This window comes from Bufo gargarizans, chromosome 1 (assembly GCF_014858855.1).
Source record: "Bufo gargarizans isolate SCDJY-AF-19 chromosome 1, ASM1485885v1, whole genome shotgun sequence".
Lineage (NCBI taxonomy): Eukaryota > Metazoa > Chordata > Amphibia > Anura > Bufonidae > Bufo > Bufo gargarizans.
Genome location: NC_058080.1, coordinates 488158908 through 488178173, shown reverse-complemented (window position 1 = coordinate 488178173; position 19266 = coordinate 488158908). Strand labels below are relative to the sequence as shown.

Below are 19266 nucleotides of genomic sequence, written 5' to 3'. Positions count from 1 at the left end.
CGCACACATGCGCAGCAGCTCCCGTTCCCGTCCACCTCACTGTCATTCTCCTGTAAGATCCAATTCGCGGCAACCACTTACCATAGGTTGTCACGATCTTTACAGGGTCTGCTCCACTGAGACTGCTAGTGTTTCAGATAGTCTAGCAGCCTCACGAGTGTGCACGTGTAGTCAAGGGGCGGGATTATATTATCTCAGCGCCTCATGCCTGCTCCATCAGTCACAGCAGAGGTACCACCGCCGTGCAATGAGGACTGAAATAAGGAGGTGAGAGTCCTAGGGTTGGGCGATATCAAAAATATTCAGACGATAACGATATTAAGAAATTTATATACTGTATGGGGGGGCCACAAGGGGACGTTATACTGTATGGGGGGGGGGGGGCACAAGGAGACGTTATACTGTATGGGGGCAGCCACAAGGGGACGTTGTACTGTATGGGGAGAGGCACAGGGGGATGTTCTACTGTATGGGGAGAGGCACAGGGGGACGTTCTACTGTATGGGGGCAGCCACAGGGGGACGTTCTACTGTATGGGGAGAGGCACAGGGGGACGTTCTACTGTATGGGGGCAGCCACAGGGAGACGTTCTGCTGTATGGGGGCAGCCACAGGGAGACGTTCTACTGTATGGGGGCAGCCACAGGGAGACGTTCTACTGTATGGGGGCAGCCACAGGGAGACGTTCTACTGTATGGGGGCAGCCACAGGGAGACGTTCTACTGTATGGGGGCAGCCACAGGGAGACGTTCTACTGTATGGGGGCAGCCACAGGGTGACGTTATACTTTGAGGATAATGGGGGCCACAAGGAGACATTAATTGTCACACTGTATGGCAGTGTTTGCCGGGGCAACAGCCACAAGGAGACATTACAGTATGGGGGCAGCAGCCACAAGGTCGTATTGAACCAAAAGGTGTGCTTTTGGTAGGGTTTGAACTAATGGGGATCTGTGGATGACGCACTGTTATGGGGGGATCTGTGGATGACGCACTGTTATGGGGGGATCTGTGGATGACTCACTGTTATGGGGGGATCTGTGGATGACGCACTGTTATGGGGGATCTGTGGATGACGCACTGTTATGGGGGGATCTGTGGATGACGCACTGTTATGGGGGGATCTGTGGATGACGCACTGTTATGGGGGGATCTGTGGATGACGCACTGTTATGGGGGGATCTGTGGATGACGCACTGTTATGGGGGGATCTGTGGATGACATTGTGATGGGGGGGTCTGTGGATGACATTGTGATGGGGGATCTGTGGATGACACTGATGGGGGGGGTCTGTGCATTACACTGATGGGGGGGGGTCTGTGCATTACACTGATGGGGGGATCTGTGCATTACACTTACGGTATGTCATCCATAGATCTTCATAAGTGTCATCTACAGATCCCCCATCAGATGCATCAGTGTGGAGGGAGGAGGCGGAGACACTCATGGCGGGGGCCCAGTGCAGTGACTCTATTCTAATACACCGGGCCCCGCAACTGTTAAACATTCAATCTGATCTATATCTAATTGTATATGCTCTGTACGGTACTTACTGTAGGTATAGCATTAAGACGGCGCAGACCGGCATCTCCCTCGATCATGCGCCGCCTGCCCCAGCTCCCTCTGTCATGCGCCGCCTGCCTGTTCATTCATAAAGTGAGATAAGCAGGCAGGCGGCGCATGACCGAGGGAGATGCCCTCTGAGACATACGATCCGTGAGCAGCATTGATCGAGCACACCGCATCATAGATTACAATGATGTTGTGCACGTCAGGCTGCCTGTGTGGCTATTGTCCTGTAATCGTATGATCTTATGACTGTGGGACAATAGTCCCGCAGGCGGGCCGACGTGCACGGCATCATTATAATCTATGATGCTGTGTGCTCCCGTGTGCATGATCAATGCTTCTTCGGGACATATGGCCCGCTCACGGACTGTATGTCTCAGAGGGCATACGGTCGTGCGCAAAGGCCTCAAAACTGTATGTGGAGGAAAAGTCTAAAAAGAATTCATGCAAAAACACCAGTAAAAAAAAAAAAAAAGGCAAAAAACATTGCACATGCATTTTTTCTTTTTTTAAGCTGAAAAAGCAAACAAAAGAGGTCTGTGAGTGAAAAAACCCTAGGCAATGAGGGGAAAAAGACCCAGAGCCTACTACAATTTAGAAAAACATCTCCTGTTTGTCCTGCTTTTTAGATTCCACATAGGCTTCCATGTATCACCAGAAAACCCTATATGTGAACTCATATTATACAGAAATTGTGACTTACATATTCTAAGCTTCTGTGTTGTTCTGTTCAGATCTGTAGGAGGAATCCGAGCTTCTCTCTACAATGCCGTCACTGTGGATGATGTTGAAAAACTAGCAGATTTCATGAGACACTTCAAGGAGACTCACCAGTGAGGAACAGGGCAGCAAAACGTCTTTACATCCTCATTACGTCTGTATAAAATATGGCACCCAACAAATAAGCTATTTTCATAGTGTATAGAAGATTTGTAAACTACGGTAGTCCCTTTCTTTTGTACGAAGAGGACAACCCAATAGTATTTGCCCTCTCTCCCTTCATTGCTCTCGGTGATGAGGTTGTCACAGAATTCCACAACACTTGCATCCGTTATTGAGGTTTCCAGTATTAGTTTAGTATCACAAATCCCATATTTTGGGTCTCGTTGCTCTTACTTTATTTTATCTTGTCTGTAAATAGAGGTCAGTGTATTGTCCTGAGACAATTTATGTGCCTGCATATTTTTATGCAAAGAGAATAAAATGTTTGTGGTATGTACAGTTTTCTTTTTGGCCTACTGTGGACACAAACTCATCATGTAAAAAGCAAACATCATTATGAAAAATATTATAGAGCAGGAAGAGGTTGGTTCATGGATAAGTGGGGTAGTGGAGTGGTAGTGTGCATACATGACCACCACTCTATTCTTTCACGGTCTGACTCTGTGTACAGTACTCAGCCATTTCAAGCAGTCCCGTAGAAGTGAATTGAGTGGTGGTCACCGTGTGCGCTACCGTACCAGTCACATGGGGGACTCTGAGACCCCCTCCTCTTGACATCTGTGGGGGTTTCGGCGATCAAGCATTTATCACGTATTTTGTGAATAGTTGATGAATCTTCTTTGTGGACCCACCACATAAAGTACCTATAGGCGGGAGAACTGTATTCTTGTATCCATCTGCTCTGGTTTATTCTCTGCCTAGAGGTGGCCACCTATTATTGTGTTCTCCTCTCTCTGGTATTGTAATGCATGTCAGCTAGCCAGACCCATACATTATTATGAGATAATTATCATGTGTCATTATGGGAGTGGCTCCACAATCCCCAAACATAACCATTACCCATCTCTACCCTCAGCACTTCTTCTTATCACATATCATTATGGCAGGGCTTGACAAATTTCCTTGGAATCTAGGAGCCAGCTAAAAAAGTTAGGAGCCGTTTTTTTTACTTTATAAAGCCTTATTTTCAGCTACAAAAATAACACGTGACACTGTGACGTCACTGTGTGTATAATCCCTGCGCTGTGACGTCACTGTGTGTATAATCCCTGCGCTGTGACGTCACTGTGTGTATAATCCCTGCGCTGTGACGTCACTGTGTGTATAATCCCTGCGCTGTGACGTCACTGTGTGTATAATCCCTGCGCTGTGACGTCACTGTGTGTATAATCCCTGCGCTGTGACGTCACTGTGTGTATAATCCCTGCGCTGTGACGTCACTGTGTGTATAATCCCTGCGCTGTGACGTCACTGTGTGTATAATCCCTGCGCTGTGACGTCACTGTGTGTATAATCCCTGCGCTGTGACGTCACTGTGTGTATAATCCCTGCGCTGTGACGTCACTGTGTGTATAATCCCTGCGCTGTGACGTCACTGTGTGTATAATCCCTGCGCTGTGACGTCACTGTGTGTATAATCCCTGCGCTGTGACGTCACTGTGTGTATAATCCCTGCGCTGTGACGTCACTGTGTGTATAATCCCTGCGCTGTGACGTCACTGTGTGTATAATCCCTGCGCTGTGACGTCACTGTGTGTATAATCCCTGCGCTGTGACGTCACTGTGTGTATAATCCCTGCGCTGTGACGTCACTGTGTGTATAATCCCTGCGCTGTGACGTCACTGTGTGTATAATCCCTGCGCTGTGACGTCACTGTGTGTATAATCCCTGCGCTGTGACGTCACTGTGTGTATAATCCCTGCGCTGTGACGTCACTGTGTGTATAATCCCTGCGCTGTGACGTCACTGTGTGTATAATCCCTGCGCTGTGACGTCACTGTGTGTATAATCCCTGCGCTGTGACGTCACTGTGTGTATAATCCCTGCGCTGTGACGTCACTGTGTGTATAATCCCTGCGCTGTGACGTCACTGTGTGTATAATCCCTGCGCTGTGACGTCACTGTGTGTATAATCCCTGCGCTGTGACGTCACTGTGTGTATAATCCCTGCGCTGTGACGTCACTGTGTGTATAATCCCTGCGCTGTGACGTCACTGTGTGTATAATCCCTGCGCTGTGACGTCACTGTGTGTATAATCCCTGCGCTGTGACGTCACTGTGTGTATAATCCCTGCGCTGTGACGTCACTGTGTGTATTATCCCTGCGCTGTGACGTCACTGTATATAATCCCTGCGCTGTGACGTCACTGTGTATAATCCCTGCGCTGTGACGTCACTGTGTGTATAATCCCTGCGCTGTGACGTCACTGTGTGTATAATCCCTGCGCTGTGACGTCACTGTGTGTATAATCCCTGCGCTGTGACGTCACTGTGTGTATAATCCCTGCGCTGTGACGTCACTGTGTGTATATAATCCCTGCGCTGTGACGTCACTGTGTGTATATAATCCCTGCGCTGTGACGTCACTGTGTGTATATAATCCCTGCGCTGTGACGTCACTGTGTGTATATAATCCCTGCGCTGTGACGTCACTGTGTGTATATAATCCCTGCGCTGTGACGTCACTGTGTGTATATAATCCCTGCGCTGTGACGTCACTGTGTGTATAATCCCTGCGCTGTGACGTCACTGTGTGTATATAATCCCTGCGCTGTGACGTCACTGTGTGTATAATCCAACTTGGCTGCAGCAGGCAGACATTACAAACTTTGCAGAGCGCATCATTTACCGCCGCAGAGCCGGCCGTGCAGGGACCTGGCAGCACTTGGTACCCCGGGATGTTACGCTGCCCGCAGCCCCATCATGTCCCCAGCTGTGTACAGCAGGAGGATGATGGGCTGATTGTCCTCCCTCCACTTGTAAGCAAGTGCAGCGCCGCTACCTGTGCTCCCGCTCTGCCTCCCCTGCACTAACTCCTCTCCCCCCGCCGAGGCTCTCTCACCGGGACACTTGCTCTGATGTCTGTCTGCCGGACAGTTAGCACATAAGTACCGGCCGGGCTCTGGTAAAGGCTTCGCCATTTTCAACTGTCCTGGAGATGACGCGCTGCGACCGATAGACGGCGAGCGAGAGTGGGCAAACCACGATGGAGCCGAAAGCTGACTGGTCCGAGCCTGGGCGCAAGTGATAAAAAAAACAGTTTCATTTTGCTTGCGGTCTTAACCTTCCAGTGGCTGCGCCCGGCTGCTGGTGTTCTGGGCCCAAGCAAGGGCAAATACGCCAGGACAAAATTCCTGGTCGCCATGGCGACCTGGCGCCTGGGATTTGTCGAGCCCTGCATTATGGTCACTACCCAGCATGTCTTCTGCCCAGTGTGATCTCAATGGATGCCAGCACTGGTCTTGGCATCCAGCCTTGTTCCAGTATCTGCTTCTATCATCTGCCAAGTTCTGCTTTAGAAGAGATATGAGTGGAAAACAATCCATTAAAGAAATTATGTTTTTATATGTGTAACTAACAAAACAAAACCTCTTTAATAAAAAGAAAAAACGCTCCAGTTGCTTAATTAAAAAAAGGAAAAATGACTCCTTCTGGGAGCTGCCATATGTAAAAAGCATTTGTGTAATGTGTTACAGCATGACACACACAGATGCCATACTGTGCAGACCGTCTGCTGACCCAATAGGTTTAGATTATAAAACTTTTCATGTGAGCTGCACATGCTCTTGGGCATGCACAGTTCACAGCATATTGAAGTCCTGGAAGCTAAGGGGACTTCATTTTCCTGTAGCGTCCTTCCTCTTGCCCTAAGCTACTTATACAGCTCCCATCTCCTACACATCCACTAAGCTATTCCCGGCACTCCGCTATCCAGCAGAAGATGAGTGTGGGCGATGCTTGTACATTCTAGTCACAAGTCGGGATGAACATCAAGCAGAAGTGGCAGGACCTTCTGTGATCATTTCTCCAGCCAAGCAGAGCACAGGTACTAAACTTTTATGAATAGGGTGTCATCTAAGTGGTGTATGTATGTGTATCTATGTGGGGTGTGTGTCAGGGGCGGACACGGACAGCAGAGGGGCCCCTGTGCAAAGAATATGCCTGGTCCCTCCCACCCCATGCCAAATTCTCAACCTAACCTATTTCATCCTAACATTTCATACAGCAATACAAAACATACAGGGTAAGGCTACTTTCACACCTGTGGCAGTACGACCTGGCCATCTGATCTGGCTGAAAATGCAAGGAATCGGCTAGGACAGAAACTACATCATGCAGCGGTTTGTGTCCCTCTGATGTGCATTTTTTCCAGATTGTGGCCGGATCTCTGCCAGTCCCCATTTTAGTTAATGAGGCTGGCGGGCATTCTGTCTGCATCCAGCAGTGCCGGATCCAGTGAATTCTGGCAGGCTGTTCTCTGCTGGAACAGCCTGCCAGAATCAATAACGCAAATGTGAAGGTAGCCTAATACAGCGCCACATACCGTGCTGTGCTAATCTGATACTGTGCCAGGGTGCCCCCACAGTAATGGTGCTCCCCAAAATCCTAACAATAGTAATAATTCTGTGCCAGGGTGCATTTAGTAATAGTCCCCCCAACAGTAATTGTCTACCAGACGTAATAATGCTTCCATAGTCCCCCTGTTGTAATAAAGCCTACCATAATGCCCCTGGTAGTAATACTTTTCTTTATAATGTGTATATTTAGAAAAACTCCCCCTTATAATGTGCACCAGTACAAAAAAAATACCCCATTGTGTGCCCCCAGTAGAGCCAATGTACCCAGAGTGCTCTCATGTGTTCCAAAGACCCGTACTGTGTGCCACTACAAAAAACACATTTTTAGTGCCCCAGTTTAGCTTAGGTGCCCATAGTGCCCCTATAATTTGTGCCCCACCATAATGAGTGCCAGTATATAGGGCCCGAGTAGATGCCCTCCATAGTGTCCTCCCACTTCTCCATAGTGCCCCCCATAGTTGGTGCCAGTATATAGGGCCGTAGTAGATGCCCCCATAGTGACCCTTTCCCTCCACTTCTCCATAGTGTCCTCCATAATGTGTGCCAGTATTTAGGGCCCCCAGTAGATGCCTCATACTACAGTCGTGAGGAGGGTTCTGGCGGTCCCCTGGGCATTAGCCCACCAGGAAATTTCCCTGTAAGGTCTGTAGTCATTCTGCCCCTGTTGAAGTGCAGACCACTCCATTTGAGGTACACCAGTCTCCAGCAGATGTTCCCTAATGATGTGACCTCAAAGAGCTGGCGCATCGTTATCCATGAACATGAAATTAGGCCTGTGTGGCAGTGGCGTGCCTAGCGTGTTTGGAACCCACCACCCCAATACTTTAAAAAATTGTACCCCCTCACAGTAGTATTGCCCTCATTGTACAACCTTCACTGTAGTTTTGTACAGATGTGTGCCCCCTCACAGTATTTATGCCCACATTGTTCCCCCCTTAACAGTAGTCATGCTCCCTTCACAGTAATAATCCCCATTGTGTCCCCCTTCACAGTAATAATCCCCATTGTGTCCCCCTTCACAGTAATAATCCCCATTGTGCCCCTTCATAGTAATGATCCCCATTGTGCCCCCTTCATAGTAATAATGCCCATTGTGCCCCCTTCACAGTAATAATGCCCATTGTGCCCCCTTCACAGTAATAATGCCCATTGTGCCCCCTTAATAGTAGTAATGCCCACTGTGCTTGTAATGCCCTCTGTGCCCCCTCCATAGTAGACCGCGGTATAGAAGGTGCATGCGGCGGGTGAGGGAGTCCATTGGGTCCCCGCGCTGCTGTGGCGGCGACCCGATGGGTGACAAGGCAGCCCGATGCCATGCACAGGCAGACCAATGCCTTGCACGGCATCGGGACCTGCCTTTAAAAAAAATAAAATAAAAGTGCTTTTAATAAAAAATAAAGTTTCAAGTAAAAAAATGAAAAAAAACACCCCTTTCCCCTGATTTTAAAATAAAAAAATAGAAAAAAAAGGAAAAACAAACATATTAGGTATCAGTGTCTGTAACGACCGGCTCTATAAATTTATCACATGATCCACCCTGTCCGATAAACATAAAAAAATTTGCCATTTTTGTTACGTTACATCACAAAAAGGCGTATACCCCACTAAATATTACCGATAAAACCGTCAACTCATCCCGCAAAAAATGAGAACCTACCTAAGACAATTGGTCAAATTGTCTCAATTGGTCAATTGTCTCAAAACATGGAGACATTAAAACATATATTTTTTTGTTTCAAAAATGCTATTATTGTGTTAAAGTGAAAAAAAAAAAAAAGTATACATATTAGGTATCGCCCCGTCCGTAACAACCAGCTCTATAAAAATATCACATTACCTAACCTCTCAGCTGAACACAGTAAAATAAAAATACAGTGCCAAAAAAAGCTATTTTTTGTCACCTAACATCACATAAAGTGCAACGCCAAGCGATCAAAAAGGCGCATGCCCCCCAAAATAGTACCAATTATACTATCACCTCATCTCGCAAAAAATTAGATCTTAACTAAGACAATCGGTCAAAAAAAAAAAAAAAAAGCTATGGCTCTCAGACTATAGAGATACCAAAACATAATGTTTCCAAAATGCTATTATTGTGTTAAACTTAAATAAATAAGAAAAAGTATACATATTGGGTATTGCCACGTCCATAACAATCTGCTATATAAAAATTTCAGATGACCTAACCCCTCAGAATAACGCTGTAAAAATAAATAAATAAAAACGGTGCCAAAACAACAAATTTTTTGGGTCACCTTGCCCTAGAAAGTGTAATAATCAAAAAATATGTACCCAAAAATGGTACCAAAACAAGATTAATCCAGAAATTCCAGTTCACTGCTGGAGATGCGGTGGGGGAGTCGGCTCTTATACACACATCTGGTTTGATTGCAATAAAATTACTCCACTATGGTCTAAATTCAATCAGATACTCTCTGAGATATATGAAACTAAAGTGGAGGTGGATAAAGATCTAGTTCTGTTAGGACTTTATAATAAGAAACACACTTGCCTTAGAGATCGTTTATTTCCCTTTCTAATTGCTGCACTTAAGACCATCATACCAAGACACTGGTCAAATGTAGAGCCCCCATCCATACAAGAATGGCTAAAGGAAGTTACGTTAATTAGTAGATTTGAAAAATTAAAGTGGACAATTGCAGGGAATCTCAAGAAGTATTTCGGGATCTGGACCAAATGGAACGACTATGTATCTACGAACATGATATCCAAATGCTTTTTGATTAAAGCATTTTTTTTTAGATATGATTTTCTCCTTTTGATTACATTATGACCCTCTTTTCTACGTCTCCCCTCCCATTCCCTTTTCCTTCCCCTCCCTTACCCCTCCTCTCACCATTCGACAAACCTATTTCAAATGCTATATATCAGGTTCCTTAAATTGTAATCATAAATATAGAATGCCTATCTCTACATGCTATATTTTTAATTTGAATATTCGAATAATTACATTGGATATACTAATCATATGTTTTTGACGAATACATCATATTCAGATAATTTTGTCATTGATCAATATCGCTTATGTACTTAGGCAAATATAATGGTGACGGATACCCTAATTTGCACTGTATAAAGCTTGTAATGCCTTTGTTATATTTCTCAATAAAACAAAAATTTACAACCAAAAATGGTACCAATAAAAACGTAAACTCTTCCTGTAAAAAATGAGCCCCTGCACAAGATGATCGGCAGAAAAATAAAACAATATGGCTTCCAGAAAATGGAGACACAAAAGCATAATCTTTTTTTCAAAAATACTTTATTATGTAAAATTGAAGCAAAGAAAGAAAGAAAAAATAACACAATAACGTGGTCATAAAAGGCAGAAAGATGCTCAAAACCCCATATGCTTTTGCGCATATATAATTGGGGGAACAAATCCTACACGTGATCACATGCTAACAGCAATCCCCAGCAATAATGCATACAATGGAGGATGCCGGCAGCGGACCACATGTACCACAGAAACACCCTACACAGAGGAGCCAAATGTGTGGATGTAATTGGCTATAGAAAGCAAACATTTGCAAAGAAAAAATGGTGCACTACAATGGAAAATGCAATTGACAATATATGGCTAATCCCTCACACTGATATTAAAATGAGACTTTCGCCAATATATTCTTATATCAAGAACATACCGGAGCCCGTGCACCCCGTCAAGGTAACTCAAAGTGGAACGTGACGTAACGCTAACGTACCTGTGCTGTATGGGTAATTACAGGGGCTGTATGGGCTATTACAGGGACATGAGGTCCGACACACAGCAAACAAACTGCCAGTTACCTCCAGTGTGAAATCACACATACAATGGGAGGAGGCTGTGAGTCGCACCTATCACTGACTCATGTGACGCAGGCCACACAGGTGCACCTGAATGTTACCATTAAATCAAAATCCAGGCACTCACAGCCTCCTCCCATTGTATGTGATTTCACACTGGAGGTAGCTGGGAGTTGTTCTCTGTGTGTCTGACCTTATGCCCCTGTAATAGCCCATACGGCCCCTGTAATTGCCCATACGGCACAGGTACGTTAGCATTAGGTCCAGTGCCACTTTGAGATACCTTGACAGGGTGCGCGGGCTCCGGTATGTTCTCGAGATAAGAATATATTGGTCAAAGTCTCATTTTAATATCCGTGTGAGCATTTTTCTTTGTAAAACAAAGAAAGTAGACATATTTGATATTATTGCGTCCGTAACAACCTGCTCTATAAAAATAGCACATGATCTACCCTTTAAGATGAATGTTATAAAAAATTAAAACTGTGCCAAGACAGTTACCTTGCCTCATAAAAAACGTAATATAGAGCAATTAAAAATCATATGTACCCCAAAATAATACCAATAAAACTGTCAGCTAATCCCGTAGTTTCCAAAATAGGGGTAACTTTTGGGGAGTTTCTACTGTAAGGGTGCATCAGGGGGGCTTCAAATGGGACATGGCATCTAAAAACCAGTCAAGCAAAATCTGCCTTCCAAAAACCATTCGGCGCTCCTTTTCTTCTGTGTCCTGCCATGTGCCCTTACATCAGTTTACGACCACATAAAAAGAAAAGAGGCTCCAGCACCAGAGGTAGACGTTTTAGCAATCCCGGTCTTTATTCACCAAAATATTCAAGGTAGATACAGCATACAGTGGCACTGGTTCCCACTTACTCCCAGTAGATTTACGCATTTCGAACAGTAGTGTTCTTAGTCATAATCCAAGGTGTTTGACCAGTTTACGACCACATGTGGGGTGTTTCTGTAAACCACAGAATCAGGGTAATAAATATTGAATTTTAAAAGCAGAGTGTGCTTGGCGTGCATGCTGTACCTGCGCTCCCTGGACTTTGTGTGGCCCATAACAGGTAGGAACTAGTGTTAGGGACCACTCATGAAGGCGACCTTGACGTGGTGAGTGGCTTATTACGCTTTGGCCAAAATGTACACCAATGCCTTATTCAACATCCCGCATAAAGGCAGGACAGAGTGCTGGTTTGCAGAGTGCGTTTGCATTTGTGTTTTTGCGTTTGTATCTGTATTTCGCCATAGCAATGTGCACCTGCATACAAGGTTGTGCGGGCTGAACCCCCCACAAATATTGAATTTTGTTTGACTGTTAACCCTCAATGTGTTAAAGCAAAAAATTGATTAAAATGCAAAATCTGCCAAAAAAAGTGAAATGTAGAAATTTCATGTCCATTTTCCTTTAATTCTTTAAAGTGTTAGCAAAATCAGTTTTGAGTAACTTGAGGTGTGTAGTTTATACAATGGGGTCATTTATGGGGGTTTCCACTATGTAAGTATCACGATCGGCGTGACTATCACATACGTGACACAGAGGGAGGGAAAGAGGAAGGCCCTGCCCAAGTGAGAGGGAAGGTGGTGACCCCTGACTCACCTTGCGGCTGGCACCTGGCTGCCCTGACGTCCCTAGACGGGTTCCTCATCCGTATGCCGATCACGTGCCTAAAACCCTGGCTTTCCCTAAGATGAGCCCTAGATAGTGAACAGAGCGGTGGGAACACTAGTCCGCACCACTAGCTCTAAAGGAAAACACCAAGGGGAGGACAGACAATACAGACTCAACATATAATCCCAGGTGGACGACAACAGGAGACAACAAAAAGCCCAACAGGGATCCGGAGGGTAGCACTCTGGAACAACAACCAGGATTCACAGCTCCAGTGGGTCAGTATAGAAGTCCAGGCAGGAAGCTCTATAACTGGCAACTAGAGAAGTGTGAGAGGAGAATATAAGGAGGTTGGGAGTGGCAGACAAGAAACAGCTGAGGAGGAGAAGCTACGGATCCCTGAGTGAGACAAAAAGGATTGCAAGGCAAACACAGAAAACAATCACTAAGAAACAACGTGATCTTTAGACATAGAGCGCGCAGCCACCCGCTGCGACTTCCTGACCCCGGGTATAACGGAGTCAGACGTGGCTCTTGACACCCTCGTGACAGTACCCCCCCTTTCACGAGGGGCCTCCGGACACTCAGGACCAGGTCTCTCAGGATGAGAGGCATGGAAAGCCTGAATTAACCTGTTGGCGTTTACCTCTGACGCTGGAACCCACATTCTTTCCTCGGGACCGTAACCCCTCCAATGCACCAGATACTGAAGAGAGCGGCGGACCCGACGAGAATCAACAATTCTGGATATTTGAAACTCCAGATTACCATCCACAATAACAGGAGGAGGTGGCAGCGGTGATGGTTCTATAGGTGGAACATACTTCTTGAGTAACGACTTATGGAAGACGTTATGGATCTTAAAAGTCTGAGGTAGCTCCAGGCGAAAAGCCACAGGGTTAATGACGGCTACTATTTTATAAGGACCAATGAACCTAGGGCCCAGTTTCCAAGAGGGAACCTTCAACTTAATATTCCTAGTAGACAACCACACATAGTCATTCACTCCTAGGTCCGGACCTGGCGACCGTTTCTTATCGGCCATGCATTTATATTTACCACTCATATTTTTCAAGTTGGCTTGCACCTTCTGCCATACCGATGAAAGAGATGAAGAAAACCGTTCCTCTTCGGGAACCCCAGAAGACCCCCCTCTTTGAAAGTACAAAATTGGGGATGAAAACCGTATGCACCAAGAAATGGTGACTTGCCAGTGGATTCCTGACAGCGATAATTTATGGCAAACCCGGCTAACGGTAAATATGATGACCACACCTCTTGGTTTTCAGACACAAAACACCTTAAATATGTTTCTAGGTTTTGGTTGGTACGCTCAGTCTGTCCATTCGACTGAGGATGGAAAGCTGAGGAAAAGGACAAGTGTACCCCCAAACGGGAACAAAAAGCTTTCCAAAACTTAGAAATAAACTGGGTTCCCCGATCCGAAACCACATCGGAAGGGACCCCGTGAAGCTTCACGATTTCACTGATAAACACCTGAGCAAGAGTCTTAGCATTAAGAAGTGCGGGTAGCGCAATAAAGTGTACCATTTTGCTAAACCTGTCTACTACTACCAAGATAACTGTTTTACCCGCAGACAACGGTAAGTCAGTGATGAAATCCATTGACAGATGTGTCCATGGCCTATTGGGGATGAAAAGTGGCAATAAAGACCCTGCTGGACGTGTATGAGAGACTTTCGCGCGTGCACAAGTAGAACAAGTAGACACGAAATCCATTACATCCTGACGCAACCTTGGCCACCAAAAACGACGAGACAATAGCTCCAAGGTTGCTTTACTACCGGGGTGTCCAGCAAGTGCCGAATTATGATGTTCCTTTAATAATTCAAGACGCAGGTTTAACGGTACAAACAATTTCTCTGAGGGGCAAGAGGCCGGGGCGTCCCCCTGGGCCTCTAACACCTTTCCCTCTAGAACAGAGTGTACAGCAGAGACAACCACTCCTCTTTGTACAATAGGTACCGGATCACTAACATTACCCCCTCCAGGGAAACTACGAGATAATGCGTCTGCCTTGGTATTTTTTGCCCCAGGACGATAGGTGATTACAAAGTTAAATCTGGTAAAGAATAGCGACCACCTAGCTTGTCTAGGGGTGAGACGCTTAGCCGATTCTAGGTACAGAAGGTTTTTGTGATCCGTAATCACCGTGACGGGGTGGATTGCTCCCTCTAAGAAGTGACGCCACTCTTCAAACGCCAGTTTAATCGCCAACAGTTCCCTATTTCCAATATCATAGTTCTTTTCTGCAGTAGATAACTTTTTGGAAAAGAAAGCGCAAGGACGCCATTTGCCAGGAGACGGACCCTGAGACAATACAGCCCCCACTCCCACCTCTGACGCATCTACTTCAACAATAAAAGGCTGGGAGACATCAGGTTGAATTAGAACAGGTGCCGAGGTAAATCTCTCTTTTAGAGAGGAAAATGCAATTTTAGCGGCGTCAGACCATTTAGAAAAATCAGTCCCCTTCCTAGTCATGTCAGTAAGGGGTTTAACGATCACTGAATAATTTTTAATGAACTTTCTATAGAAATTTGCGAAACCCAAAAACCGTTGTAGAGCTTTAAGGTTCTCAGGAAGATCCCAATCTAAAATTGCCTGGACCTTCCTATGATCCATACGGAAACCTGAAGCAGATAATAGATATCCCAGGAACTGTATTTCCTGAACGGCGAAGACACATTTTTCAATTTTCGCATATAATTTATTCGTCCGTAGGACCTGCAGTACTTGCCTGACATGTACTACAGGTTTGTAATTGTGGATATTGGGCCTATGGGAGCACTTCAGACGCCCGCAACTTTAGTGCTTCCAGAATGGGTGAACGGCTTCAGACAAACAAGCTTGCCCTGCCATAGCCCAGTAGACTACCCGGATCTGCAGTTCCGCCGGCTCCATTTGTGATCGTGGCAGACGAAGGATTCGCATTGTCACCCCACATGATGCAGCCCTTCCCTCGACGTGATCTGGATGACAGGAAGCGCATCTTCAACTATCGATTGACTCACGCCCGTCAGTATGTGGAGTGCGCTTTCGGAATACTGTCCACTAAGTGGAGAGTATTCTTGTCATCTATACAGATGAATCCGGAGAATGCCACCCTGGTGATACAGGCTTGTGTACTACTACACAACTTCACCAGGATACACAATGCCTTCACAGATGCAGAATTGGGCCTAAATATGACATCTCCTGTCAGTTTAGACCTGAGCCGGCCTGGACGACCTGGAATAGCTGGACTAGCTGTTCGGGAACTCTATGCCAACTACTTCAGCAGCCCTGAGGGGGCATTGTCGTGGCAGTTGGATGCCATCCGTGGTAGACGATTTCAGCTGGAATCTGGTTTAAATTTTTTATATTTTTTTTTTTTTCTTTGTTTAGTTAGATCCCCTGTTGTTAGTTTAGATTAGGGACTCGCAAGAGAATGTGGACCCTTGACGTGGGCTTGCGGGCAGAGGTATTTAGTAAAATCCAAATTTTTGGTGAAATACCTTTTGAATATCTAATTTCTAATTACGTATATATATATATATATATATATATATATATATATACAGTACAGACCAAAAGTTTGGACACACCTTCTCATTCAAAGAGTTTTCTTTATTTTCATGACTATGAAAATTGTAGATTCACGCTGAAGGCATCAAAACTATGAATTAACACATGTGGAATTATATACATAACAGAAACGTGTGAAACAACTGAAAATATGTCATATTCTAGGTTCTTCAAAGTAGCCACCTTTTGCTTTGATTACTGCTTTGCACACTCTTGGCATTCTCTTGATGAGCTTCAAGAGGTAGTCATCTGAAATGGTCTTCCAACAGTCTTGAAGGAGTTCCCAGAGATGCTTAGAACTTGTTGGCCCTTTTGCCTTCACTCTGCGGTCCAGCTCACCCCAAACCATCTCAATTGGGTTCAGGTCCAGTGACTGTGGAGGCCAGGTCATCTGGCGCAGCACCTCATCACTCTCCTTCATGGTCGAATAGCCCTTACACAGCCTGGAGGTGTGTTTGGGGTCATTGTCCTGTTGAAAAATAAATGATAGTCCAACTAAACGCAAACCGGATGGAATAGCATGCAGCTGCAAGATGCTGTGGTAGCCATGCTGGTTCAGTATGCCTTCAATTTTGAATAAATCCCCAACAGTGTCACCAGCAAAGCTCCCCCACACCATCACACCTTCTCCTCCATGCTTTACGGTGGGAACCAGGCATGTAGAGTCCATCCGTTCACCTTTTCTGCGTCGCACAAAGACACGGTGGTTGGAACCAAAGATCTCAAATTTGGATTCATCAGACCAAAGCATAGATTTCCACTGGTCTAATGTCCATTCCTTGTGTTCTTTAGCCCAAACAAGTCTCTTCTGCTTGTTGCCTGTCCTTAGCAGTGGTTTCCTAGCAGATATTCTACCATGAAGGCCTGATTCACACAGTCTCCTCTTAACAGTTGTTCTAGAGATGTGTCTGCTGCTAGAACGCTGTGTGGCATTGACCTGGTCTCTAATCTGAGCTGCTGTTAATCTGCGATTTCTGAGGCTGGTGACTCGGATGAACTTATCCTCCGCAGCAGAGGTGACTCTTGGTCTTCCTTTCATGGGGCGGTCCGCATGTGAGCCAGTTTCTTTGTAGCGCTTGATGGTTTTTGTGACTGCACTTGGGACACTTTCAAAGTTTTCCCAATTTTTCGGACTGACTGACCTTCATTTCTTAAAGTAATGATGGCCACTCGTTTTTTCTTTACTTAGCTGCTTTTTTCTTGCCATAATACAAATTCTAACAGTCTATTCAGTAGGACTATCAGCTGTGTATCCACCTGACTTCTCCACAACGCAACTGATGGTCCCAACCCCATATATAAGGCAAAAATCCCACTTATTAAACCTGACAGGGCACACCTGTGAAGTGAAAACCATTTCAGGTGACTACCTCTTGAAGCTCATCAAGAGAATGCCACGAGTGTGCAAAGCAGTAATCAAAGCAAAAGGTGGCTACTTTGAAGAACCTAGAATATGACATATTTCCAGTTGTTTCACACTTTTTTGTTATGTATATAATTCCACGTGTTATTTCATAGTTTTGATGCCTTCAGTGTGAATCTACAATTTTCATAGTCATGAAAATAAAGAAAACTCTTTGAATGAGAAGGTGTGTCCAAACTTTTGGTCTGTACTGTATATATATATATATATATATATATATTTTTTTTTTTAAAGACGTTCAATATCATCAGAATTTTTTTTTTATTAACATTTAACGTTAACAATATATTATTTTAATATAAAAATATTAACTGGAAATATAAAGGATTTAAAAAAATTTTTTTTTTATATATCAAATAGTTCCCTGGTAAAAGGGCCCGGTGTATGCATCAACGGGGGGTTCTGACCTATTCAACCTGTATATAGGCGTTTCGATATTGGGATGCTGATCTCTTAAAAGCTCCATTCGATGTACTATGTCAAAAGGTTCACTGTGTCTATAAAGATCCATTAGTAAGCAAAGTCATGAGAGACAACGTGTTTGCCGTTCTTCAGGCACACGAGCGAGACTTGATGCCAGACTTCTTATTGTTCTCTTTTCTATACTGTCCGACCAATTCTGATTTAGAAATTGTAGAACCCGAGCAGCATTCAAGTTCCTAACCTCTAAATCAGAATCGGCCGCGTGTCTGCGCCGTCGTCTGCTTGAAGAAGAGCGAACAGGTTGCTCTTTAACCGGAGTAGTAAGCACATTTGCCGAAATTTCAGGAGATGTTGTTATCATCGGTTCACTAGTATTTTCTGTAATCTCTGGTTTCTTCTAGTGGTGCTTGAGAGGCCTCTTGTGAAAGATTTCCTGTGGCCTCCGGATTTTGAGTGGAATCCAATGAAAGATTATCAACAGTTCTATAAAGATTTTTTTATTTTTATTTCTATATAAATATACATATAAATCATTTCAAATAACGTGATAAAATTGAACAGTAGTAGAACCGCTACTTGACTGGACAGTGCATAGCGCAATCACAATGAAATAATCTGAACAAATTTAAGAAACCTGAAAAAAAAAAAGCCAAACTTAAAATTTTAAAATTTAAAATTTTAAAATTATGTAAATAACAGTGATGCTCTATTCTGAAAAAATGTCAGCCTCTCTGCAGCAGTTATCTTCCTATAGGGCAGTCATGTCCAACCTGCAGCCCTCCTGCTACAGTAAAACTACAACTCCCAGCTTTCATAGATAGCTTACAGCTACTAGGGCATGCTTGGAGTTGTAGTTTTGCTGCAGTTGGAGTGGCGCAGGTTGGACATGACTGCTATAGGGGCTTTTTTATATACTGCTGACACCCTGCTATTGAACTTGTGTGGCCCTGTTCACATATCAGTTTTTTGATCACTTATTTCTATATTGAGCCAAAACCAGTTGTGGGTCAAAAACTCAGAATAGGTGCAGTTATTTTTATTATTCCTAATCTCTGAGTAGCCTCCACTCCAGGTTTTGGCTCACAAAAAATGCAACTTCAGGTTTTAATGCATTGCACAAAAGGAAAAACCAATGTTTGCCAAGCAATAAAGACTAGGCCTTGTATAATAAAATCTAAACCAGGGATGCTCAACTGTGTTCCTCCAGCTTTTGCAAAACTACTACTATCATCATTGCCGGATACCCTACAGCTATCAGCCTACAGAAGGGCATGGTGGGAGTAGTAGTTTTACAACTGCTGGAGGTCCGCAGGTTGAACATCTCTGATCTACAAATCGCTGTGATTGTCCATGTCCAGAAGCAGCATAGAAAATGTTCTAATGAGCCCCCAAATATACTTGACACTCAAATGTACACTTTCTCTGCTGTTCCAGGACAGATAGGACACAAAAAAACGGACCTAATATCGAAATTGTACATAAAAATTACACATTACATATTATTATATATAATACTCACAAATTTTATCACGTTTGGCGATA

The 19266-nt window shown here is 44.6% G+C and overlaps 1 protein-coding gene across 1 annotated transcript in view; it reads left to right on the top strand.

Moving 5' to 3' along the window:
* PSAT1 (phosphoserine aminotransferase 1) overlaps positions 1-2818 on the top strand; it is a 41502-nt gene extending 38684 nt beyond the window's left edge. The window contains exon 9 of the mRNA XM_044287769.1: positions 2302-2818. Within this exon, the coding sequence (XP_044143704.1) occupies positions 2302-2404 (103 nt within the window). The 3' untranslated portion in view covers positions 2405-2818. The remainder of the gene's footprint in view (positions 1-2301) is intronic.
* Positions 2819-19266: the final 16448 nt, after the last annotated feature.